At 50.6% G+C, this 26,314-nt stretch overlaps 1 protein-coding gene across 2 annotated transcripts; it reads right to left on the bottom strand.

Annotated features, from left to right (window-relative positions):
* Positions 1-35: 35 nt before the first annotated feature.
* Positions 36-26,301, bottom strand: KCTD10 (potassium channel tetramerization domain containing 10). Of its 2 annotated transcripts, none has more exons than XM_079762895.1 (7): positions 26,183-26,301; positions 21,009-21,222; positions 7,854-8,023; positions 5,039-5,128; positions 4,668-4,720; positions 3,396-3,591; positions 36-2,647 (listed from the first exon to the last, which is right to left on the bottom strand). In XM_079762895.1, the coding sequence occupies exons 1-7, from the start codon at positions 26,183-26,185 to the stop codon at positions 2,423-2,425; spliced, it is 951 nt and encodes a 316-aa protein (XP_079619021.1). In that variant the 5' UTR covers positions 26,186-26,301; the 3' UTR covers positions 36-2,422. The 2 variants fall into 2 exon arrangements, with proteins under 2 accessions (XP_079619021.1, XP_079619022.1); XM_079762896.1 differs by having other exon boundaries at positions 5,039-5,125.
* Positions 26,302-26,314: the final 13 nt, after the last annotated feature.

Genomic DNA, 26,314 nt, shown 5'->3' with positions numbered 1-26,314 from the left:
GGCGTTTCTGAAAAGACCCAGAAAACTGGCTTAAGTAGAAGCATTATGACTTTTATTTTACATATGTCCACAAAGGCTTGCACAACATACAGTAACGACTTCTAAAGCTTACAGCATTTTTTTCCATAGCACAGAGACACAAAGCTTAATGACACACAGATGTGTAGAGAGCACCCATTCCAAGAGTCGGGCTGCGTGTTCCCACGTGGGCCCTGAATAGCTGCTGGGAGGTACACACACCTACTAGTAAGCAGAGGGCTGGGACCTGCCCAGCGACCAACCTGCTAAGCCGCTGCAGGAGGGCGACAGAAGGGGCTCTGCCAGGACCGGCGGGGGCACAGGCCCCTGTACCACAATCAGATGGTGCAGTTGAAAAAAACAACTTGATTACAGGGGACCAAAAGCTGTTCACCTTTTTCACTGTAAGTAAGCTATTACAATGTAATAAAATTTTACTCTTTACCAGATCTTAGGCCAGTGTTTTACGTGGATGGTTCTTAAGCGTAAATACTGACTTCTGTTTGCCCCCAATGTTAGCCTAAGAAAAATTAGGTCCCCGTAGAATATACTGGGTAACAGCTGGGCCAGCCAATGCCTCCTGTCAGCTCGTGGCCATGCAGCAGCACTAACCTGGAATGTCTTGGGGACCTCCCATATCCCAGGGAAGGAGGAGAAGGGAAAGGAGAGAGACAAAGACTGCCAGAAACATTAGGTCATCAGGTGGAGAAGCCCAAACAAATCACTTGTTCCACAAACGTACTCTTCGTGTAAACATTTAAAAACAATGTATTGGATGGCTTTTCCATTCCTACAGGAAACATTAGAACTGACATTCACTTTAACTTTCTAGAAAAGTTCAACCCCAATGGCAGGGTTGGTGTTTGAACTCGCACAGTATAAAATATTTAAGAAACATTTTTAAAGCCCCCCTTTCCTTAGCACTTAATAAAACCCAAACGGCCTCATGTGAAGGTTCCCGCACAGCAGTTTAAAAAGCATCTACCCAGCCCTTGATTTTGGGGTTGTCACGATTGTTTAAAGGTTTATTAGAGGCTTCGCTGCTGGATACAAAATGAAGGCGTACGAAGTCGAAGCTGTAAAAACCATTTCAAAATATAAACTCGTTTTTTTTGGACTACATTGTATCAGAGGCTGCCCATATTAATACCTTTGGTATAAAAACAGTAACATGTCCCTTGAAAAGTGGACAAAAGCCACCCACTACCTTACACACATTCCTATCACCTTGTAACTACTCTACCTAGTCTAGTCTCAACCACCGATACTAGTCACATCTCACTTCTGTCCCCGACAGGCGCAGAGGAGACTGGGAGGTAGGTACTGAGAACGCCCATCCCACACGAGCACCGGTGAGTGCCCCACATGCACACACCCCCGTCACAGTCGCACACGTCCCCTGAACACCTTGAACACTATCCGGACCCAAAACGGTCTGCACATCTCTTACTGACAGCCACTCCATACATGTCAAAACCAGAGGCAAAGACACCCAAGGGGTCTCCAGGTGCTGGCTACGCTGACAGCAGGCAAGCTGCCCTGAGGCTGCTGGTGAGTGGTGGTCCCGCATGGATGCCAGGCTGGGGCCACGCTGAGTTTCTAAGCAAAGGGCAGGGCACCTACTGCGGCAGTAAGCCCAGATTAAGGGGGGAAGGAATGGGTCCCTCGGTTTGTGAGCTGGGCCCAACAACCAGCCAGAGGGCCTTCCCGGAAAGCAGGGAGGCAGGAACAGGGCGAGCACTCACCACCAGCACAGCTCTGCCCTAGCCAGAGGTGTGGGGCCCGACAGGCACCAGACCAGCCAAGGTAGCAAGAGGCTCGCCCCCTAAACAGATCAGGCACCCAGAGCTACACAAAGCACACCAGGTCCCGCCTCCACTGCCACAAGCCGCAATTATTTACCAACACGCTCTGGGCATGAAGTCCTGCTGCAAAGCCACGTCTGGAAAGCATGCTTGGTGGAGTGTGCCGGGAGGGAGGATGAGGAACGATGGAGCCTGAAGACACCCCTGGTGGCCACCAGCTGCAGGAACCCCTCAGAGCTGTCACACTGAACCCCAAAGACAACGCCATCCAAGAAGCTCCAATAGGTAGTCAACATCCACAAAAATAAATACTGCAAACAAAAGTCCTCACGTACGCTTCATACACATTCATACTTTTCCTTTGAGAACCCAGCAGGCCTTCCAGGTTCTCAGAAAGTTGAGCCCTTGGACACAGCTTGTCAACAACACGGGAGCATTCACCTGGTACAAATCAATTCACCTTGTCGAGAAATATCAAAATAATCTGGCTTGTTACAAAAGTATCTCCAGACTCCAGGGGAAGTGGAAGGTGCCTGGGAGCCTGCAGGGATCAGTGTAGAGCGGGGAGGAGGGAGGAGAGCCCGGGTCCGCTTGCCTGCTCACTGGTGGAGGTGGGCACGGTCGTCAGGCCGCTTGATGTGGATCCGCCGCACGCGCTCGATCCGCTCCCGCTCCCGCTCCTCGTCTTCGTCCAGGTGGTGGGAGCGCCCAGCCGCCCCGCCTGTGGCCTCCAGGAGCGCATTGTCAGGTCCACGGCCATCCTGGGCCTCATACAGCAAAATATTCAGGGTCTCCTCATAAATCCGGGCCTCAGGGAACTCCACCTGCGTCCCCACGAAATACAGGGTAGGTGAGCGAGCATCACACACGGCCTACCACCGCCACCCAGTACTTGCAGGCTAATCAGCCCCTGGGATTCCATTTAAGCCCGAGGAGAGCAAGGAAATAAGATCTAACGGGGCACCGGTGTGACAGCTCCCGCAGCATGCATTAGCTTTGCAGAACGGCGCAGAGACAGAAGGGAGAGGATAAGTATACTGGTTTGGAGCGGATATAAACATAGATCCTCAGAGTCCAGATCAGGGAGGGGGTCATGTGCTTGGAAGGAAGTCAACAGGGTAGGAGCTAAGGATGCCGAGTGGGCCCCGTGAGGGTGGGAGGGCTGCTCTAGGTGAGTGGGTCAGAGGAGGACGGACAGATGGCAGCGAGTAGACAGAAAGTCAAGGTCAAGACCTTGAGGCAGCCCTGTTCCTCTGATGATCAGGATGGGATGGGGCCGTGCTGGTGGGAAGCGTGTTGTGGGGAGGACCAGGAAGCGCACGGGCAGCGTCAGATCAGTGAAGCAGGAGGCAGCTGGCTACACACGGGTAGCGGGATATACCTGAGTCAACACTTAGGGCAAAGGACCTGATGCAGCGAGGCTGCCTCTACACGCCGGGTGGCACAAGAGGAGCGCCATTTGGATTCTCTAAGACCTGCATCTGTGCCTCAGCTGGGCCCAACAAACAATGAAAGCTGTGCAAGCACACAGGCCAGGTCAGCCACTCAGAACCGTCTGCGCCACGCCCTCACCTTGGTCTGCTTCTTCTCAGTGGCATAGACGATGGAGGTACAACAGACCTCGGCAATCTTCCGGCCCTGCCCATAGAAGGACCAGCAGCAGATTTCGTCCCCGATGACATCCTTTATGAACAGGACCCTTCCGTTAAAGCGCAGAGAGAGCTTATCGAAGAGCTCAATGTTCTTCAACATGTTGTCGTCAGAATTGCTGCAAAAGAGCATTTGGTAAGGTGACCACCAGCTGGGGAGAGCCGCCGCCGCTGGCAGAGTGTCCCCACGCGGGGCCCATTGTCCCCGCTACCCCGGTTCAGCCTCACAACGACCCACGAGAAAGGACCACAGTCCCCACTGCTCAGAGAAGAGAGAGCCTGAGAAATGAGGGGGTTACTTGAGGTCAAAAACGAATGAATGGCAGAGCCAAGGCCTCAAAAAAGATAGCTCTAGCCCAGTGGTCGGCAAGCCATGGCTCACGAGCCACATGCGGCTCTTTGGCCCCTTGAGTGTGGCTCTTCCACAAAATACCACGGCCTGGGCGAGTCTATTTTGAAGAAGTGGCATTAGAAGAAGTTTAAGCTTAAAATATTTGGCTCTCAAAAGAAATTTCAATCGTTGTACTGTTGATATTTGGCTCTGTTGACTAATGAGTTTGCCGACCACTGGTCTAGCCGCTCAGCCTGAGCTCCTAACCAGTGTGCTAGAGGCTGCTATGCGGCTGTGCCACCGCCAGAGGTGGAGCGCCGAGAGCACGGGCCTGTGGGTACCGGCACCAGGTGGGACATGGAGGACAGCCCAGCAAGCACAGCAGCGGCAGGACGGAACTGCCAAGGCGACGCTCTATCCTGGCCAGATTATGGGTCTTGAGTGACTGCATCAGGTCCCCCTAGGTCCCTCAAGTTCCTGATTTAGAGTCACAAGTTCCCAAGAGCCACCAGGCATTCTAGAAACCTGGATATATTGCTGGTAGGGAACTGAGGAGCGACTGCTAATGGGCATCAGGCTGCTTTTGGAGGTGATGAAAACGTTCTAAAATTAGGTGATGGCTGCACAACCTGTAAATACACTAAACTACTGAATTACATGCTTTAAAAGGGTGAATTTATGGTACACGTGAATTGTATCTCCTCTCTAGCATCTCCCTTTCTTGCCATCTACCAATCTGGCTTCCTCGAGGTGCAGGGGGCCCCCTCATCCAAAGGGAACAAGAGGAGCCGGGCCCGCTGGTGTGAGCGGAGGCTTTCCTAGCGAGCACAGAAGTACAGGTGTCTTCTCTGGCGGGCGCCTTACCTGGTATATGAGTACTTGTTGTTACTTCTGTTGTAGAGTAACTTCACGGCTGGCTGTGGGTTGATTTAGAAAAGGAAGAAGAGGGTTACTGGAGTGCAGATGCCATAAACCTCTGGCTTCCCATAGGGCTGGCCCTGCCACCGGGCCGAAGAGGCAGGCAGCACAGCCTGCTGGCCGGGCCGGCCGGGGCTCGAGAAGGAGACTGTGTGCCCCAATAGCAGGGAACACAGGATGAGCCACAGGTTCCCATTCTTGACCCCTTCTCGGGTCTTCCTCAGGCAACGGCACAAGTTCTCACCTCAAAACGTGTTCAGAAGAACCTCTCTCGTCTCTGACAGCAAGAAGAATGCCACGGGGTGCCTCCAACATACCTTATTTGAAGTCGCTATAAGTTTCTGTTCTTCTTTGGATGAGGTGATAACAGGAACTTTGCAGAAAGGCTCATAAGCATCTTTGTTCTGCTGGAACAAAACGTGCTTTCAGCCGAGGAGGCCTGCTCTGCACGGGGTTGGTTAAGCTGGCCCGCGGGCAAAGGCAGGCTCTGGCGAGGGCAGATGGGCAGTCACGGTGGGAAGAGAGGAGGTTCTTACTACCAGTGAGTTAGGATGGGGGCACGACCAGGAGTCGAGTTCTCCAATACGTCTGCTATTTGGCTGCTGTTATATGCCAGGCACTCAGAAAATGCTAAGAATGATGGCACATTCCCACAGCCCAGGGAGCCACTCAAACATAAACCCTGAACATGGTAGATGAAACATGACTGCATCAAAGCTCCCAAAACCCCACGGCAATGACTGCAGAAGAATAAAGAAAAGTATAAGCCCGTAAGAAAAAAAGAATGAGAGAAGTGAAGCCAGCAGACAAAAGACAAACAATCTGAGGCTGGAGAACAGATCACGGATGAGTGATAAGCAAAGAGGAAGCTGGAACCGAAGTCAGCAGATGGGACAGGATCCTGGAGATTTTCAAAGAACAGCTCTCAAGGCTGGGGGCAGGGGGCACAGGGCACAGGGGAGGCTCGCCCGCCAGCTGGCAGAGCCCCTTCCCCAGCCTGGCAAAGAAGGTCCGTGTTCCTGGAGTGGTGTGTACAGGACTGAGCTGCTATTCTGAAACAGAGGGCCTAGGTGAATGGTTTACACACTAAATGGTAAGCCACCCCCATCCCACCAGCTCCTTCCCTTCCTCAGATCCCAGACGGCAGCTAGTCGGGCTTATCCCCTCTCGGCAAGAGAGGAGGATTCCTCCACCAGGAACTGACCTGCCCAAGAAGAGGCTGACAGATCTGACACGGGGTTCCCGCTGGGAAAGCCAGCCCATCCTTCACCACTGAAGCCCACTGGACAACAAGGACCACCCACAGTCATATCGCTTTTCAGAGCCTTCCTCTTAAATTTCAACAGGCCAAGGATCATCAGATTGTAAGTGCAAAGCTTCTCACACATGAGACCAAACAAAGAGAGAAAAAGTAAGGGAAGGAGTCAGACGATGAAGGCGGCAGAAAGAAAACCTCCAATACCAGCATCATCAGACAGACGAGAGCAGATTTTCCATCCTATGAAACAAGATCAGCCTGCTACATGAACAAGAGCATCGGAGAACAAGAAAAGGCTCTTTGGAAGTTAGAAATGTGACAACAGAAGTAAAACATTCAACGAAAGGGTTGAAAGAAAAAACTGAAAAACAAAAACAAAAAACAAACCCCTGAGAAAGTGGAACAGGAAGATAAATGTAATAGAAACTGGGCGGAGGTCAGTCTTGGAAGTTTAACCTCAGACCAATGGAAACCACAGAAAGGAACCCAAAGGGCATGTGTCCAAGACAAAGATGAATCAATCGGATGCACTGCTGTGTCTGCACTTGCCAACAGGAGACGGACCTTCCTGAGAAGTTAGGCTGAATGAGGGATATGTGCTCAGAAAACCAAGCAAACACAGCGATGAAGCAATCACCAGTCTGGCAAACTGAAAAGCTACACAAGAAAGAAAATAGTCATTGTACACCCTGTGGCTCAACTGTTAACAATGCCGACATCCCAATGTACACGCTGAATACCGATTTACCAAAACTGTGATAACTACATTGGGAGAACAGGAGGAGAAATATGCACAGATCCAGTTCCTGTGCCGACCCAAAGGGGCTCTCCTGACTCTGCCATGCGGGAGCTTTGTTTGACGTGAATGGCCCCTGGCTATGTCTAGAAGCACTGTGGTTTCCTAGAAAGTTTGGCAGTGGCTGGGGATGGTGGTAGTGCATGAGCTAAATCTGAATTTTCTATAGTAATCTCATAAATAATATTGAAAACTGAAATGCCAATAAACAGCAGTATAATAAATACGAAAGTAAATAACTATTGAAAGAGTTAAAAGAGGCTGCCTGTGAGTGGGGGGCGGGGGGAGGATGTGATGGGGAGAGGGCATTTGGTGGTATTTTTTACACCAACCTTGCAATACTACGTGACTTCTTAAATGATGTACTTGTATTACTTTAAGAAACATAAAAATGAAATAAAAATACTAAAGTAAAGGCTACGACACTTGGAGTTACAGACTCCGGGGGTAGAGGCGGTGTGTGGAAACAGTTCCTGAAGAGCTAGGCATTATGGGTACTGGTCTAGTGGGGTCCAGACAGACATGTGGATAAATAAGAGCTACACGTACACAGATCCAGTTCCTGTGCCGACCCAAAGGGGCTCTTCTGACTCTGCCATGTGGGAGCTTTGTTTGAGTGAATGGCCCCTGGCTATGTCTAGAAGCACTGTGGTTTCATAGAAAGTTTGCTGTCACTAGACTGGACCCTGATGTTCCTGCCCCAGGTCCAGGTGAGGAGGGCGGGGTGTCTGTGTCTGCAGAGATTATGCTAGGCTCCCGGCGATAACTCATGGGCTGAGAGTAAGTCCTAATGGGCCCAGAAACCTGATGAAGTATTATGACCCAGGCTCAGGACTGAAGGGTTTCGATGGACAGGTGAGAGGATCCAACACCACGGAGACGGAAATAAGCCAGGAAGTAGTTAGGTGGCCTAAACATTACAGAGAAGCCTCGTGGTCGCTCTGACCAAAGAGGAGAGGCTCCAGGCTAACTCACTAATTCTCACAGAGGGCAGGGAGGGAGGAAGTACCCCATTTTGCAGAGCAAGGCCAGTGGGTCTGGGCCTCGCCCCCTGATGGGAAGGAAGGGTGATGCCTACTTGCAGGGCTGCCTGGCACTCTTCCACCAGGCCCTGGACCAGGTAGTACTTGGCTTCTGCCAGCAGCTCCTCGATCTCCCGGCGGCTCTCCGGCAAGGGCACTGCCCCGTCACGAAGGTAGTTGAGTATCGTACCAAAGTGCTTCCCACAGCGGTCAATGAGGATCCAGCCTGCAGCGGGAGGAGGAGGAAGGGAAGGGCTCATTACACAGGCACTCCTGTCTGGGGAGGGCCCGAGGAGAAGTGGGGTGTCTCCTGGCTCCTCCTGCCTCCCGGGAGAGCAGGACCACAGAGAGTCACCAGCAAAAGGCTGACCAGGCCCTGACTAGAGCACAGTCACAGCCTCCAGACCCTGCTGGCGGGGAACCACCACACGGGACTCATCTGGTCTCAGGCTCTTGGATGCCAGGGTCCCTGAGGCCTAAAAGCATGTTTCTTTAAATTCCCTCAAAACCCCTTACACAAGAGCATCCCCAGAGGGGCCTAGACGCCACGCTTGGATAAAAATGTGTCCACATGACCCCAACAACAGGAAAGACCCCTAGAGTAAAAATATCTACTTCCTCTTTCTTTTTTTTAAAACATATGTTTTTGTTGTTTTTTAGAGAGAGAGAAAGGGAGAGGGAAAGAGAGATAGGAACATCGATGAGAGAGGAACATCATTGATCGGCTGCCTCCTGCACGCCCCCTACTGGGGATGGAGCCCACAAGCCAGGCATGTGCCCTGACTAGGAATGGAACCTGCAGACTTCTTGGTTCCTGGGTCGACACTCAACTGTTGAGCCACACTGTGCAGGCTCTACTCCCTCTTCTTCCGAGCCTTTTTCTTTCTATGAGACTTTTTCAGACCTTCAAATAGCAGAGCCACTTCTAAGGAAGCTGAAGGCTCCCTCCCACAGACTTGGACCTCTGGTTTCTGAGAGTGACCCAGACACCAGCACCACCATAGGAAATTCTACCCCTAACTCCCCCCACACACTTACTGGTTAGTGACAGCGACGAACTGGAGATAAAATGGTGAGGGAGAGAGCGATCAGAGAGACAGACGCTGCCCTTAAGCAATTCAGTCTAACGCGGGGAAGTGGATATTTTTCCATATCAAATATGGAACAATCCCTGCTGCCCAGGACCAGGACAGTGAAAAATTCTTAGTGGTAAGGCGGGGGTGGGGAACCTGATTCTGCCAAGGGCCATTTGGATATTTATAGCATCATTTGCGGGCCGTACAAAATTATCAACTTAAAAATTAGGCTTCTATATTTGGTCAAACATTTAATTAACTCACCCCTAATGCCTTGGCAGGGCCAGATCAAATGGTTTCTCAGGTCTTACACGGCCCGCAGGCCGGACGTTCCCCACCCCTGGGTCCGGCCAGGAAGACAACCCTTCCACCCCTCAGTGCCCTCTGCAGCCTCAGCCCTGGCCTGCTAGGCCTCCCCTAGAGATGGGATGGGTTTGCAAAATCACTCTGCTGAAATGCAAATATCCTCGGGAGTGGAATGTGGAGGAGGAAACAGGACTGGAACAAAGACCATGTGTGTCTCATGTGTATCTGGGTAGAAAATGTAAAACTCTAGAAAGAAGCCAGACAGTCTGGCCTTCCTGACCAGCAGGGCAGCCTCAGGCAAGGGGCTTCCCCAGGTCTCCTGTCCCACGTTACAGGTGAGAAACACCAAAGCATGAGGCAGCTGGAAGGTTTAAACAGAAACCAGGAAACTTATGCCTGTCCCCCCCACCCCCCAGCTTTCTTTGCTCACAGTTCAGGAGAAGGGGGTCCACATTTCCACTCCTAACACCGCTGTGCCCTGTCCATGTCCTCCTCAGACCCCCAGGCCCTGAATCAGTGGCAGAGGCCAACAAAAGCCAAGAGCAACAATGCACCTGTTTCATATCCAGTCACATAGCTGCTCACCTCCCCACCCCTGCGTCCCCAAACCCAGCCCTGCCAAAAGCCCTCTCCTGGTTTCAGCAGACCAGGAGGTAATCTTTGCACCAATCACCAGGAGAGTTGATAAGAAAACCATTTCCATGCTCTCCTCCTGCAATTCCTCAGCCCACACTTCCTGGGCCTTTGGTCTAATCTCATCTCTCTAGAACCTTCCACTGGCATTTCCACACAGCCATGGTTTCCTAAGTGGGAAGACCATGGCAGACACAATGCAAATGTGCAGCTGGAGTCCAACGCTGGCTTCCAGGAAGAGAGGGATATCCATGGCCCTGACAGTGTCTGCTGGACACGACCCAATTCTACAATCGAGACACCAAGTTTGCACTTAGTATTTGTTACGTAGCTCAGGTGCCTGAGGGGGCCTGGGGCAGGCAGGATAAATGGGTGCAGGTGGGCTGCGCTGATGGCTGACCAGAGAGCAGTGCGCTGCCCCGTGGGGTGTTGGGGCAGGAGGGCGGGCTCTCCCAGCTCCAGCTAAGAGTGGCCAGGCAGAAAGGTGGGTCCAGGGCTGCGTGAGCCTCTGATGTTTCAAGCAAAGCCAAAAATGCAGATTTTTGTGAAACCTGATTTTTAAAGAATGGTAAACTAGTTTGTTAAAAGCCTGTCATTAATGCACTGTGGGCCACCAGCTTACAACCTCCGTGCGACCCCGGAGCTAGTGTTTTCCTTCCAACAAGCTGACAAGGTAGGAAAGAGTGTTATCTTCCCCTGAGTTTCCCACAGATGAACCCAGAGGCTCAGGGGCTCAGTGACACTCCCAAACTGGGGAGGTGGAAATAGACAACAAAGAAGAAGAAGAAGCTTAGGAAAACTACTTTCAGGGGAACTGAGAAGGCCGGTGCGGGTGAGACAAGTAGAACCTCAGTCTTTGAGAGAAATGGCAACCCTCTCAGCCCAGCTGCTCCGGGAAGAAAACGTCCCATTCAGTCTTTGACACATGGACAACTCAGCCGCTTGGAAAGCGCGAGGGCCCTTAAAATCAATCAAGTGATTTCAATTCCTGTGGACTGTCGCAGTTTCCATAAACGAGCAGGCGGACCGTCACACTGGGCTCCAGCTCAAGAATGCAGCCAGGAAATGCTTGTGGCGAAGGAATCATACTTTGGACAAATAAGGGCAAAGGAGCCAGGCACATTCCCCATGAGGTTTCAATTAGCATTCTGGATTTAAAGTATTTCAGCTGCTTTCAAAGCAGGACTCTGTCCCTTTGAAACAGCCTCGCACGTAGAAAAGCAAAAGTCAAGCTCGCAGAGCGTCTTTCCTGCTGCCACAGAGCACAGGGCCGCTTGGGAAAGCCTGCACATCAGGGAGCCTGGCCCGGTGGGCCCTTGGACAAGGCTGGAGAGGGGAACGGGCAGAGGCTCTGGGACGGTGTGACACGCGACACAGCACAGGGGTTTAGAGCGTGGGCCTGTGCTGGAAACCCCGGTCTGCGTACTTGCTGGGTGACGTTAGTGTTCCACTTGACCTCTCTGTCCAGCAGTTTCCTCTCCTAAAAATGGTGCCTCCCACGGCTGGCATAAAGGTACGATAAGGGAACGTATGGGGAATACACAGCACAAAGCTGAGTCTATTGGCAGCACTCAAGTTAGGTCCCTGACAATAAGCCCTTTGCACATTTCATCGTTGCTGCCTGAGAACGAAGCAGCATCCAGAGGCAGCACGGTCCAGTCCCAGCAGGGAGTCTGGGTGGCTTTCAGGTACCTGGGAGGCAGGCTCTCCTTCTCCCAGCCCCACCAGCATCCCATGTGCTTCCTCTCCTTTTCCTCCCCCACTTCCTACAGGGAGCTTTCTCGGACCTAACTTGCCTGATCATAAGTCACCTGAGGTACTTGTTACAAATTCAGATTCTAGGAAGCTGCCTTGTTCCGAATCAGAATCTCTAGGGCAGGATTTCTAAGCCTCAGCACTACTGACATTTGGGGTTGGATAACTCTGTTATGGAGGGACTGTCCTGCACATTATAGGGTCCTCACCAACATCCCTGGCCCCTACCCACTAGATGCCAGCAGCACTCTCACTCCCAAATTGTCACAACCAGAAATATCTCTGGACAAATGTCCCCGAGGGATCCAAATCATTCCTGGTTGAATACCACTGAGGTAGACAGGAGAGCAAAATGGAAAAGAAAAAAAAGAAAAAACAAACAAAAACCCACGCAAAAACGGAGGCACCAAAACACACCATTTAAAAACCTATAAAAGTCAAATTTACGTTGTTTATATTTACATAAAATGAAACCATAAAGGAATAAAATCCAGAATGCATACTTCTACAAAGCAAAAAGGAAAATGAGAAAATGTGTAAGATGCAATCAGGCAGCCATTCGATAAAACACAAATAAACATAAAAAGATGCTCAACCCACTAGAAATTAGGCAAGGTTAACTAAAACAACAGAGTACCATATCATAGTCACCAAATTAGAAATAATTAAAAAGTGCCCAGTGTCGGCAAACATTCAGACCTCTGTGGGGAGTGTAAACCAACACAACTGTTAACATCAAATGGAGCTGAAGATGCTGCTACCCCCAATGCCCCCCCTGGGAGTGAACTCTAGGACAGAGCTCCCAACCGTGTTTAAGACCTTAATGCTGCAGCCCCAGAGGCAGCTGGGTAGGGCCTGGAGAGGTCAGAGCCCCTTCATTTACCAAAGTGAAAATAGGATTTTCTGGGTGTGCCACGATGTGGAAAGGCTGGGAAGCACTGGCCTAGAGAAACTCACACATGCCAGGGAGAGTGTTCAAGAACGATAATGTTCCTAACGGTGGGCACTAGAAACAATCTAAATAACCACCAACAGAATGTGAATTGAAGAAGGACAGAAGGGACTGACACGAAATATTCAAAGTGATGAAAAGCAAGTACCTACAATCAAGACTACTCTACCCAGCAAGGCTATTATTTAAAGCTAGAGGCCCAGTGCACAAATTCGTGCACGGGTGGGGTTCAGCTGGCCCACCCCAATTGGGGCCAATAGGGCTGGGCAGGCTGCAGGGAGGGGCTGCGGGTGGTTGGCTGGCCAGCCCCGTCTCCTGGTCAAACTCCTGGTTGAACTTCCAGTCGAACTCCTGGTTGAGGGGACAATTTGCATATTAGCCTTTTATTAAAGAGGATTGAAGGAAAGAAAAAGAACTTCCCAGATAAGAAAAAAACTGAAGACACCCACTTCAGATCAAAAGATACACACACTCTGAAAGTACAGGGATGGAAAAGATATTTCATGCCAATGGAAACAAAGAAATAAAGCTGGGACAGCAATTCTTATATCAGACAAAATAGCAACTTTAAAACAAAGGTTATAATAAGAGACAAAGAAGCACACTGCATAAACAGTAACAGGGTCAATCCAACAAGAGGATATAGTCCTTGCAAACATTTGCACACCCAATGCAGGTGCACCTAAATATATAAAGTAAATATTGATGGACACAAAGGGAGAAATCAATAGTAATACAGTCATAGTGGGGGACTTTAACACCCCAATGACATCAATGGATAGATTTTACAGACAGAAAATCAACAAGGAAATAGAGGCCTTAAATGACACATTAGACCACATTGATTTAATTGATATTTCCAGAGCATTTTACTCCAAAGCTGCAGAATATACATTCTTTTCAAGTGCACATGGAACATTTTCTAGAGACCACATGTTAGGCCACAAAACAAATCACACTGAAATCATAGAAAGCGTTTTCTCTGACCATAATGATATAAAAATAGAAAATCAAGTTCAACAAAAGAACTGAAAGCACACAAATATACGGAGGCTAAATAACATGTTACTAAACAAGGAATGGGTTAACAATGATATCAAGGAAGAAATCAAAAGGTACCTTGAGACAAATGAAAATGAAAACACAACAACCCAAAAGCTGTGAAACACAGCAAAAGCAGTCCTAAAAAAGAAATTCATAGCAATACAGACCTACCTCAAGAAATAAGAAAAATCTCAAATAAACAATCTTGCCTTATACTTAAAGGAACTAGAAAAAGAACAACAAACAAAGCCACATTGAGTGGAAGGAAGGAGATAAGATCGAAGCGGAAACAAACCTAATAGAGTCTAGACAATACAAAAGATCAATGAAACCAAGACCTGGTTCTTTGAAAATATAAATAAGGTTGATAAACCTTTAACCAGACTCATCAAGAAAAACAGACAGCCGAAGCCGGTTTGGCTCAGTGGATAGAGCGTCGGCCTGCGGACTGAAGGGTCCCGGGTTCGATTCCGGTCAAGGGCATGTACATTGGTTGCGGGCACATCCCCAGTGGGGGGTGTGCAGGAGGCAGCTGGTTGATGTTTCTCTCTCATCGATGTTTCTAGCTCTCTATCCCTCTCCCTTCCTCTCTGTAAGAAATCAATAAAATATATTTAAAAAAAAAAAAAAGAAAAACAGACAGAGGACCCACATAAAATCAGAAATGAAAGAGAAGTAACAATTGACACCACAGAAATACAAAGAATTGTAAGAAAATATTATGAACTATATGCCAACAAATTGGATAATCAGGAAGAAATGGATAAATTCCTAGAAACATATACTCTTCCAAGACTGAGTCAAGAAGAAACAGAAAATCTGAGCAGACCAATTACAATCAGTAATTAAAAAGCTCCCAACAGACAAGTCCTGGACTGGATGGCTTCACAGGTGAATTTTACCAAACTTTCAAAGAATTAAGACCTATTCTTCTCCAATTATTCCAAAAAATCAAAAGGAGGGACGACTCCCAAGATCATTTTATGAGGCCTGCATTATTATCTTGATTCCAAAACCAGATAAACACACTACAAAGCAGAAAGTTATAGGCCAATATTCCTGATGAACATAGATGCAAAAATCCTCAATAGCCCTAGTTGGTTTGGCTCAGTGGATAGAGTGTCAGCCTGCGGACTGGAAGGTCCCGGGTTCGATTCCAGTCAAGGGCACATGCTCAGGTTGCGGGCTCGATCCTCAGCAGGGGGAGTGCAGGAGGCAGCCAATCAATTATCCTCTCTCATCATTGACGTTTCTATCTCTATCTCCCTGTCCCTTTCTCTCTGAAATCAATAAAAATATTTTTAAAAAATCCTCAACAAAATATTAGCAAACCAGATCCAGCAATACATTAAAAAGATCATACACCATGATCTCCTAGGATTTTTTCTTGGGATGCAAGGTTGGTTCAATAGCCACATAGCAAGTAATGTGATACACCACATAAACAAAATGAAGGATAAAAATCACATGATCATATCAATAGATGCAGAAAAGGCATTTGCTAAAATCCAACAGGGAAACACTAAAAGCACACTTCCCTTAAAGGTTAGGAACAAGACAGGGATGTCTCCTTTCACCACTCTTACTCAACATAGTACTGGAAGTCCTAGCCACAGCAACCAGACAAGAAGAAATGCACGGTATCAAAATTGGAAAGAAAGAAGTAAAACTGTCATTATCTGCAAATAACATAATACTATATATAGAGAACCCTATTAAAAAAAACTACCGGAACTGATAAATTCAGTAAAGTAGCAGGTTACAAAATAAATATTCAAGAAATTTGCTGTATTTTTATACACCAATATAGAACTATTAGAAAGGGAAACTAAGAAAACAATCCCACTTACAATTGCATTAAAAAAATATATAATACCCAGAAGTAAATTTTACTAAGGAGGTAAAGCACCTGTACTCAAAAAATTATAAGACACTGAAAAAAGAAAATGAAGACACAAATAAATGGAAGCATATACCGTGCTCATGGATAGGAAGAATTAACATAGTTAAAATGTCCATATTACCCAAAGCAATCTATAGATTCAATGCAATTCCTATCAAAATACCAATGGTGTTTTCCACAGAACTAGAACAAATTATCCAAAAGTTTATAGGAAACCACACAGGACCCCAAACAGCCACAGCAATCTTGAGAAAGAAGAACAAAGGTGGAGTTATCAGGCTACCTGATATCAAACTATACTACAAAGCTATAGTAATCTAAACAACATGGTACTGCCTGGCCAGTGTGGCTCAGTGGTTGAGCATCAACCCATAAACTAGGAGATCAAGGTTCGATTCCTGGTCAGGGCACATGCCCAGTAGAAGGCATGCAGGAGGCAGCTGATCAATGAGCCTCTCTCATCATTGATGTTTCTATCTATCTCTCCCTCTCCCTTCCTCTCTGAAATCAGTAAAAATATGTATTTGCCCTGACCGATTTTGCTCAGTGGATAGAGCACTGGCCTGCAAACTGAAGGGTCCTGGGTTTCGGACTCCACCCCAGTAGGGGGCGTGCAGGAGGCAGCCAAACAATGATTCTCTCTCATCATTGATGTTTCTCTCTCTCTCTCCCGCTCCCTTCTCTGAAATCAATATATATATATATAATATTTTAAATATCATATCTAATAAAAATGGAATATACTAATTGACCACCATCCATCACAAAGATGGCTGCACCCATAGCTGAGGCCAAGTTCCCATAAGGAGCCTTAACAAGCAATCAGCAGGGACCCGAGGCTATGCCCTCCTCCGCTCCCGTGGGGCTTGACAGGGGACCTCAGGCCATGCCCCCATCCGGCGGGGCTTGACGGGGGACCTTAAGGTGCACTTCCCATCCTGGTGCTGGGCTAGGGGACCTCAGGCTGCTCCCCCCACCCCAGCACCAGGCCGGGAGACCTCAGGCTGTGCCCCCCACCAGGTGGGGCTTGACAGGGACTTCAGGCTGTGCCCCCTACTCGGCGGGGCTTGACAGGGGACCTCAAGGTGCGCTTCCCGTCCTGGTGCTGGGCTAGGGGACCTCAGGCTGCTCTCCCAGCCCCAGCACCAGGGTGGGGACCTCAGGGCACACCCCCCACCTGGCGGGGCTTGACAGGGGACTTCAGGCCGTGGCCCCCCACTCTGGCACCAGGCCGAGGGACCTCAGACCACACCCCCCACCCAGCGGGGCTTGACAGGGGACCTCAGGCCATGCCCCCCACCCAGCGGGGCTTGACGGGGGACCTCAAGGTGTGCTTCCCGTCCTGGTGCTGGGCTAGGGGACCTCAGGCTGCTCCCCCCGCCCCAGCGCCAGGCTGGGGGACCTCAGGCTGCGCCCCCCCACCCGGCAGGGCTTGACAGGGGACCTCACAGTGTGCTTCCCCTCCTGGTGCTGGGCTAGGGGACCTCAGGCTGCTCCCCCTGCTCCAGCGCCAGGCCGGGGGACCTCAAGCCGCACCCCCTGCCCAGCATGGCTTGACGGGGGACCTCAAGGTGCACCCCCAGTGCTGGGTCGGGGGAACTCAGGCCGTGCCCCTGCCCAGTGGGGCTTGATGGGGGACCTGAGGCTGCTCCCCCCTCCTGGTGCTGGGCCGGGGGACCTGAGGCTGCGTCCCCCCGCCTGGCGGGGCTTGACAGGGGACCTCAGGCCATGCCTTCCACCCAGCGGGGCTTGACAGGGGATCTCAGGCCATGTCCCCCACCTGGCGAGGCTTGATGGAGGACCTCAAGGCATGCCCCCCGCCCCGGTCTGGGCTGGGGGACCTCAGGCCATGCCCCCCGTCCTGGCACCAGGCCAGGGGACCTGAGGCTATGCCCCCTGTCCGGCAGGGCTTGACAATGGTGGGAATGGCCAGGTCTGGATCTAGCCCAGTGTGGTGGGGGAGCGGCCAGGTCTGGGTCTCACACAATTTTGAGGTGCATGTGGGTGGGCGGGGACTTGACTCTGGGTCCCGTGGTGTGCCCCAGACTCTGATAGGAGGAAGGTTTTCATATACATTTTACTAATTTTCTTTCATCTCTGACACTTCTATTATAGAGAAAGGGCAAACAGCAATATTAAATTATTTCCTCTAATTAATCCCCTTTTAATGTGCATGAATTTCATGCACCAGGTTACTAGTATATTTTATAAAAAGAGTAAGTATGAATCAACCAGGCAAACAGGGAAGAAAATTGCAGTCACCATGTAAAGACCTTGAGGCAGGAGGTCAAGTAAGCCACGCTAAGGCCGGCTTCTCCGCAGTTCCTCGCAGCACTCTGCCCACCCCACCCTACCCCACCCCACCCCAGGCAGAACTAGAGCCACACGGACACTTCCATTTGGGGAGTCTCCCCATATGCGAGGCACTGGAGCAAGTGCTTCCTAATCTCCTCAGTTAACCCCATAACTACTCTGAAGAGCACTACCTTCACGACTTGGAAAGGAGTTCGCAGGCTCAGAGAAAAAGTCCCTCACCCACTGTCACATCACCAGTGAACAGCAGACAGTCTAAATGCACACAATGCTCAACATCCAGAAATCACGCCACCATGTGAGCTATGATGCTGGCCGGACTCAGACCCAGGCCCAGGCCCAGCTCACTCCAGTGCCCAGGTGCTTCTCGGTTTAGGAATTACACGCACGTGGTACAAAACCCAAGTAGGCTGAAGGGCATGGAGCCCACGAGAGTGCCAGCACCCTGGACTCCAGGTCCCTCCCCAGGGCAGCCAGTCTCTCAAGCGTCCTTTAGAGCAGTGGTTCTCAACCTTTCTAATGCCGCAACCCTTTAATACAGTTCCTCATGTTGTGGTGACGCCCAACCATAAAATTATTTTCGTTGCTACTTCATAACTGTCATTTTGCTTCTGTTATGAATTGTAATGTAAATGTCTGTGTTTTCTGATGGTCTTAGGCGACCCTGCCAGTGGTTCTCAACTTGTGGGTCGCGACCCACAGGTTGAGAACCGCTGCTGTAGAGCCTAAGACCATCGGAAAACACAGACATTTACATTACAATTTGTAGCAAAATTACAGTTATGAAGTAGCAACGAAAATAATTTTATGGTTGGGGGTCACCACAACATGAGGAACTGTATTAAAGGGTCGCGGCATTAGAAAGGTTGAGAACCACTGCTTTAGAGGTTTCCAGCAACAGAACACACACTGCTCTGGGCCTTCAGAGCCCTGCCCTTTAGCCACAGGCTCTGCTGCTGGACTCACCTGCCTGGCTGAGCTGCACCTGTAGTTTCAGCCCGTTTGTGGCAAACTTAGCTGCAGCTGACAGCCTTCCTGGGTGAAGCTGAGATTCAGCAAATTTTCCCCATTTGTGGGCCCAACTGTGTTCTTGAGGTAACACTGAGGCCATGGGTCGGGCGGTGCAGTGCACTCACCAACAGGACTCTGCCTGGCACAGCGCAGGATGGAAGAGCGGACACCCAGCCGGACAGCCCAGCTCACAGGGCACCACAGGGCTTCAGCACGAAGCCAGCGGTTGAACCCTGAGGCTGCCACTGGGGCGACCTGGACGGGGTGGGGGGTTGGGATCACACAAAACCACAGAGAACAGTTGATAAGAGCCAGCAAGGCCTGGGTTCAGTAGCTTTTGAGAAAGCCTTTCCCATGAGATGTGGCCCTCTCACTTTTCAAACTGTAACAACAGTACAGCACCCACCCCTTGAAGGGTTAAGGTGAGGCCTGAATGAAACAACACCCATAAAATGCCACTTGGTGAGCTTTTCCTGAGGGTCTGAAGGCTGCTGGGGTGTTAGGGAAATGCAAACAGCTGAGGTTGGAGTGTCAGAGGCAGCACTGCCTCCGGGAGATGCCGGGCTTCCCAGGAAGCAAGGGGGAAGGACATCCTGTAGCAGCTCTTTAGAAGCCGCGGCAGGTCCCTGGTACCACTCCCAGGCATCTCCCAGTTCCGGGACAGGTGAGCTCGAGGACTCTGTGTCTTTTGGGACAAGTGTTAGGCCACCAAGGTGAGGACTTCCCAGGAGACGAGGCTTCCTCTTTGCTTTGAAGCGCCTCGGCGCTCTTCCAGAGTCCCACCGGAGACTGGGCAGGAGACTGGGCAGGCGGAAGAAAAGCCACCACAATCCTGGGCTCTCCGATAAGGTCTGTTTCCTCCTGCAGCTCGGGAGCCATTGTCTTGATTTCCACAAATACTCTGGGCAACGCTGGGTGTGGCACGGCGCGGGGATCCTCCCACTCATACAAAGCTCACTTTTATTTTGAGTAAGACACAGGCAGTTCTGGAAAGCCAAGTTCACGGGAAGCCCAGGGACGGAACTGCAGCCTGCAGCCTCGCCTTCTCCAGGGCACAGAGGGAAACACCCTAACCAGCGACAGCCTGCCCTCAGCCCTATTACAGAACGCACTGTGCACACCCAGCCAAGGACCCCCACCTACTGAGTCACAACTCACCCACCCTCTCGGGAACCACTGTCCCTGGGAAGGCAGGGCATCAGCACAGAGGCAGCCTCAGAAACAGGTGAGCTGGTCAAGCCAGGCTGTGGTCTGGCCTAGTCTCGAGCAATCTCAGGCCGAGAAATGTAGGATGGGGCCATTTTTAAACCACATGGGACCTGCTCCCTAAACCTAGCCAGGTAAGGACGTTCCCCTTTGTCAGGTGCTCTTTGACGTTTCAGATAGGCAGGAAGTAGTTATGGTAAGGTGACTTGAAACAGTTCTTTGCCTTTTACTAACATGATTTTCCACAAGAAAGAAAAAGTACTGAACGAACATACGTATGTTGAATATTTACTATGAGCTAACAGCCCCACGAGGTGGGGATCACTGTGCCCATTTCACCAGCTGAGGGAAATGAGACACCAACAGCTTAACCACCTTGATTAGGATCACCAGCTTCTAAATGGAGAGCTGTGATTCAATTCCGAACCACCTTGCTTAGGATTCCCAACGACTAAGTGGGGAGCTGTGACGCAGCTCCGCTTTTCTAGGCTTCCCTCGAGCTCGGTCAGTGAACTTTGCCACGACCCCATCCTAGGAGGACAAGTGTCCGGAGGAAATGCTCATGACTCACACTGGAGCTTCTCTCTGAAATCAGAGACCCATCGCTGCGAGAACGGGAAGGGAACCAACTAGGGTAGCTAGGCCAGCCTCCATTTCACAGAGCTGAGGCCTGGAGCGGGACTGGGAGTTTCTCAAAGGCACGCAGCAAATCGACAACCTCACACAGCAAATCAACAAGTCGAGACTGTGAGTCCCTGTCCAGCTGACTCCGACTCGTCTCTCGAGGTCTCAGCTGAAATGCCACTTCCTCCGGAAAGCCCTCCTTGATCCCCTCCCCCTCCCCAGACTAGGTGGTTCAGTCTCCCTGTTATTCCTCCTCAGGGGTCCCTGCACACCATGAAAACACTGAGCACACCGTGCGATCTGCAGCTGTGCGACATTTCCTGGTTTGCTGAGCTAGAACGAAGCCCTCAACCACAAGCGCGTCCCCAGCGCCTTGAGGGTGGCTTACCTTCACTGTCGGTGAGCACTTCCATCCGCCCGCTGAACATGGCCTTCAGCATGGTGTCCTGCTTGGTCAGCGTCTGCATGGTGGTGTAGTAGAGGGCGCCGCCCACGTTCAGCTTCACATACTTGGAGCTGGGGCTCGTGCCCTTGAAGGAAGTGGTGCGGGTAGCAGCCGCTGGCACCGCTGAGCTCACCACACTTTCTCCTGACATCTCTTCCTGCCAGGAAGAAGACACAAGGTCAGCAGGGTCACGGCACCAGGTCTGGTTTCCTTCTGAAAGCCATGGGCTGAATCTGGCCTCCAGATGTGTTCTGCTTAGTCCAGGTATATTCCGCATTTAAAACAAACTTTACTCGCAACGTTGACAGCTCAGGAGTTCACAGAAAAACCTGGATTTCTGGCTTCTCTTAAAATCAGAGGCCAACTTGGCCAGCAGGGCAACAGCTGGTGGGAGTTGGGGTGCTGGCTTCCCCCTGGCAAGGTGCAGGTATTCCCCAATCTGCCCCCAAACTCCACCCAGATTGCCTCATACACTGGCCTCACCTGCTGACCCGATAGGTACAACTTTGCCACTAACTCTTGTGTTATGAGGACTTCCTTTCTACCCCCTAAACAAACACACTGGCTGCAGCCTGAGGCGCTGCCCAGGTCTCTCTCCTCATTGCCATGCACAAAGGGAGGGGGAGAGAAACATCAAAGAGAGTGAGAGAGACATCAATTGGTTGCCTCCCACATGCTTCCCTACCTGGGCTGGGGAACCTGCAACGGAGGTAAGTGCCCTTGACAGGGAATCGAACCCTCGGCTCTTTGGTCCCTGGGCCAAAGCTCTAACCACTAAGCGAAACTGGTCAGGCCTGCCTTTCTTTCACAGATCTCTCACGAGCTTACAATTTTTAAAACACAAATGTTATTTTTTTTTCATTGAAATAAGGAACTGATAGGTGGCAACCTGCCTTCCATCGATAAGAGCAGAGGCAATGCCCAGTCCTTTCAACCTGTCCCTCCAAAAGGGTGGCCTGGAACTCACCCGCTGGGAGACTCAGTCAGAGCTCGCAGAGTGGCACAGAGAAAGAATGGCCTCTGGAAACACAAGTGTTTCCTCAAGCAACAGTTTCTGCTTCACCGAGTAAAAACGTCACAAGGCGGCACCTTTTCAAAAGCTTGGGCCTAGCTCACCTGGGGTCTCTGTGGCCTGATGCCCAACATCAAAGCAGAGAGGCCCGAGGCAGGGCTGACCCCTTCTAGCTTTCCTCTGCAGTCAGTCCTCGGAGACCAGAGTTACCACCAACCATCCCCCGCCCCCGAAAATCTATCATGGGACGATAGACGTGGCTGATGGGAATAAAGTGTTTCTGAAAACGTTGAAGACTCGGTGGTAGTGGAGGGGGGAAGGCTTACGGTTGTGGGCTTTTTTTATTGGGGGTGGGGGGGTGTTAAGGAAATTGTTCCACAATGAAAATACTTTTAAAGCACCCTTTTTAGATCTAAACTTATACAAAAATAACGAAGTTTTTGAGACACGGTTTAGCATTCTGTAAGGCGCTTACTATGAAACACACAAAAAAGACATAAAGTCTACTTTATGTACTTTTGCTCTCCAATACCTTGTAAAAGTCATCTGCATACAATAAAGCCTATTTTAAGTGTAATTTGATGAGTTTTGGTCAATAGCTGCATCTGTGTGGCCCCCCACTCCAATCGAGAGGGTACATTTCTGTGGCTCCAGAAAGCCCCTGCTCCTCCCTCTCAAAAGACACCACCAGTTTCATTTCTACCACCACACACAACCACTTACAATCCAGCTATGGTGATTTCCATTTTGTGAATTCGGACACCACGACCCATGGCTCAGTCACCTCCCAAAGTGAGTTGGTGACGGAGCAAGCGAAGGACGTGGACAAGTCCTGCCTGGCCCCGAGCCCATGGTTTTATCAATGGCCATCCTCAGCACGTGCAGAGCTGTGACATGTAAATTGAAAAAGGAGGGTCCCTTCTTTAGAAAATACAAACAGGCTCTGAAAAGGTGGGAGGTGACGTGTGTCCATGGCTTCGGTTTGGAAGGCAGACCCAAAGTTAAGCCGCCAGCCTTGCCATTTACCAGCTGTGGGAGCCTGGGTGAGTCATCTGAGTTTAGTCTGGTCTGTCAAATGGGGACAACAGCGGCGCCTGCCTCCCAGGGCTGCGAGGGACGCACAGAGCACTCAGCACCGGCCCTGGCTCAGAGCAAGCAAACACGAAACACTCAAGGACGGCTATTTGAGAACGCTCTCAAAGTCTCAAATCATCTTCTCTTTCGAAACTGGTTCCAGCTCTATTGACATCCGACTGAATTATAAGAGATAAAAGGCAGAAACCATCCCGATCTAGATCGAGACTCCAGAAAAGACAAAGAAAGCTCCAAACCTTCCCCGAGCCCACTCCTCCGAAGGTCGAAGGTCGGTCGGTCACCTCAACAGGAGAGGTGCTCGGAAGAAAGGTTTTGGCCGATAGCCCAAGGCTGAGGACACAAGGCAGGAGACAATAAGCCTCTCACGGCAAACCTCCCCACAGAGGACTCCCCAGTCATCCTGCTTTTTAACTAGTTTCAAAGGTTGGATTTCATTTTTGATGAGGTTAGGGAGGTGGGACAGGAGAGAGCCAAGTTGGTTACAAGAAACAGAGAGGTAATTGATACTGGAGGTATTGGTTACTGATTCCATTCAATCAGCAGAGGAGTTTATGCCAGTTAGATGGCTAAGTCAAGGCTTCTCTCTTTTCCATCTCCCGAGTATACTGTTGCTGATTCCAAACAGTAGCCCTGCACTTGGATGCCCATCGGAATCCCCTGGGGAGCTTAAAATAATACCCATGCCTGGGTCCTACCCGTGGGAAATCTGATGTAACTGGTCTGGAGTTGTGGCCTGGGCAGCAGACATTTTAAAAGTCCCCCAGGTAATTCCAATGTGCGGCCAGGATTGCAAACCACTGTTCTAAAAAGTCCGGTATATCTTAATTAGGCCACAATTAACTTCATGGCCTTGGAGAAGCTTCCTGGCCTGGGTGAATTCCTGACCATACATAAAAATAAACCAAAGCATCATAAACAAAAGCAAGCCCCTACTTCACAGCCTCAGAGGCACAAACAGGAAGCAATTGTATGCATGCTTGAAAGATAAAAGTCAGCTGAACGGGGAAACTGCTGACTTCAAAGGAGGCCCAGGCAAGTACAATAGGGAAAAAAGGCACCAAACCCCTCACCTGTACATGTTTTCTATACAACTCTCTGTATACTGGGAAATGTGTGTGGGAGGTTTGATGGAGAGTTTGGTAAACCTAGACAGCAGTTCGGTTTCATTACTTCCTATGTGATGTTCAGACAAGTGATTTAACTGAGCCTCAGTTCCTAACTTGTAAAATGAAGTTAAAGCCATACTCTTCGTAACCCCCCCCCCACCCCCCAGGAAATGAATAGTAAAGTTAATAGTGTCCTTTTCCTTCGGCCCCTCAAGCTTCCCTGAAGACCAGAGATCACAGCCCTGGCTGCACTAGAATCGCCTAGGAATGCTTCAACATTTCTCATGCCCGGGCTTCACCCCAGAACCAGTAATCAAATTTGGGGAGGGGAAAGGAGGAGCGTGGCAGCTCAGAAACCAGAGTTTTAAAAGCCCTTCAGGTGATTCTAATGTGTGGCCAGAGCTGAGAGCCACAGAGCTACGATGTTTTAACCAGCTGGATCTGAGAGTCACGACCTTGATGCTAATTATACAACGTTCTCTGAACTGAGGGCATTTCTACAACTCAAAAAAGCCTGTGGTCCCATTTCAACCAAGCTAAATTCAATCAGCCACATAAGGGTGGCATTATTTCCCACCCAAACCCTACGGGACAGCTACTGCCGAAGAATTACATTCTCTTTCGGCGTCTGGCACACCAACTACTGGCCTATGTCTCTCAAGAGTCTAGGGAGGAAAATGTCGCCAATCCCACTTTTTAGGGGAGAAAATTAAGAGTGAGAACTATTAAGGTCCCTCTGACTCCCACTCTCATGCCCTTTTCAAAGAAAGCATTGCTTTAATTCCCTGGAGGGCTTGTTAAATCAGATTGCTGGGCCCCACCCCAGACTGATTCCATAGTCGGTGGTAGGACTTGAAAAGGTGGCCATTTCTAACGAATTCCAGCTGGCGCTGCTCGTCTGCTTTAATGCCTTCTTCCCCTCAGGTGGCCCTGACTTTACACGAAATGGAGCAGACCACACTCAGATACACGCTGACTCATTTTTCCTCAGCCGTGGCCTGGGGATTCATTCATCTTCCCCAAGGACTGCACTTTCTAGAGACGCAGGCAAACAAGTAAAAAGAGGGTCTGGGCTGACCTTTGCTCCTTCCCGTCCAGGGACAAAGAGCTATTCAGAGGACAGACTCTCCAAGGAATCCAAGCCCCACAGACACTTCCCACAGCTGGGGGACTGCCTGTGAGACACCCCCGACTCCTGAGGTGTGGCTACCTGGGGTCTCGACGGCAGTGACTACAGAGGGACCCAGCCACAAGGCGCTGGACGCCGCGCGAAGGGCCCCTGACCGCAGGCCCCTGGCACCCCTCCACGGAGTTCCTAGCACGGAACGCACACCCGCCCGCCTCCCTCTGTTTCTCTCCTCCATTCGACCGTGTGTTCAGACGCACCTAGAAGCCTTTCCCCACTCCCCCGAAACCCAGCGACTCCTATTACCACTCCCCAAACCCCAAAACTCTCCGTCCCGAGGAATCCCACTCCGTCCTCTCACAACCTACCCATTCTCCTTCACAACGCCCCAAACCCTAACCCTCCACCCCAAATGTCCGTCTTCAATGACATCTCTTTGTTCTCTTCACAATCACCAATTCCTCTTACAAGCACTCAAGACTCTGAGACACCCCCCACCCACACACCTATCTACTCCCCGAGCCCAAAGGCCCTTTCCCGGATTTCCAAAAGCCAGGGGCCTCCCCAGCCCCCGACCCCAGCAAATTTCCCACCCAATGCCCTTCCCCCACGCCCGGCCCGGCCTCGCCCCCATCCTACTCCCCAAGTGCCACTTCCTGTCGCGACAGCCCCTTACCCCCCACCTCCCCCTTCTGTCGGCCCTTTCCTCCTCTACCCTGGCTCTGCCCGCTCCCTCGGCCACTCAGACCTCCCAGTCGGTGGGCACCGCCCTCCTTACCATGAAAAGTCGGAGGACGCCGGAGTCTCCAAACCTGGACTGAAAGAGGCAGGAAACACCCAGCTCGCGTGAGCCAGGGGCGGAGGCGGGGCCGGGGCGGGAACTTCCGCTGTTTATACCTCACTTCCGCCC

This window comes from Cnephaeus nilssonii, assembly GCF_951640355.1.
Source record: "Cnephaeus nilssonii genome assembly, chromosome: 22".
NCBI lineage: Eukaryota > Metazoa > Chordata > Mammalia > Chiroptera > Vespertilionidae > Cnephaeus > Cnephaeus nilssonii.
Note: the sequence above shows the minus strand (reverse complement) of the source record. Positions and strands in the feature narration are given on the sequence as shown.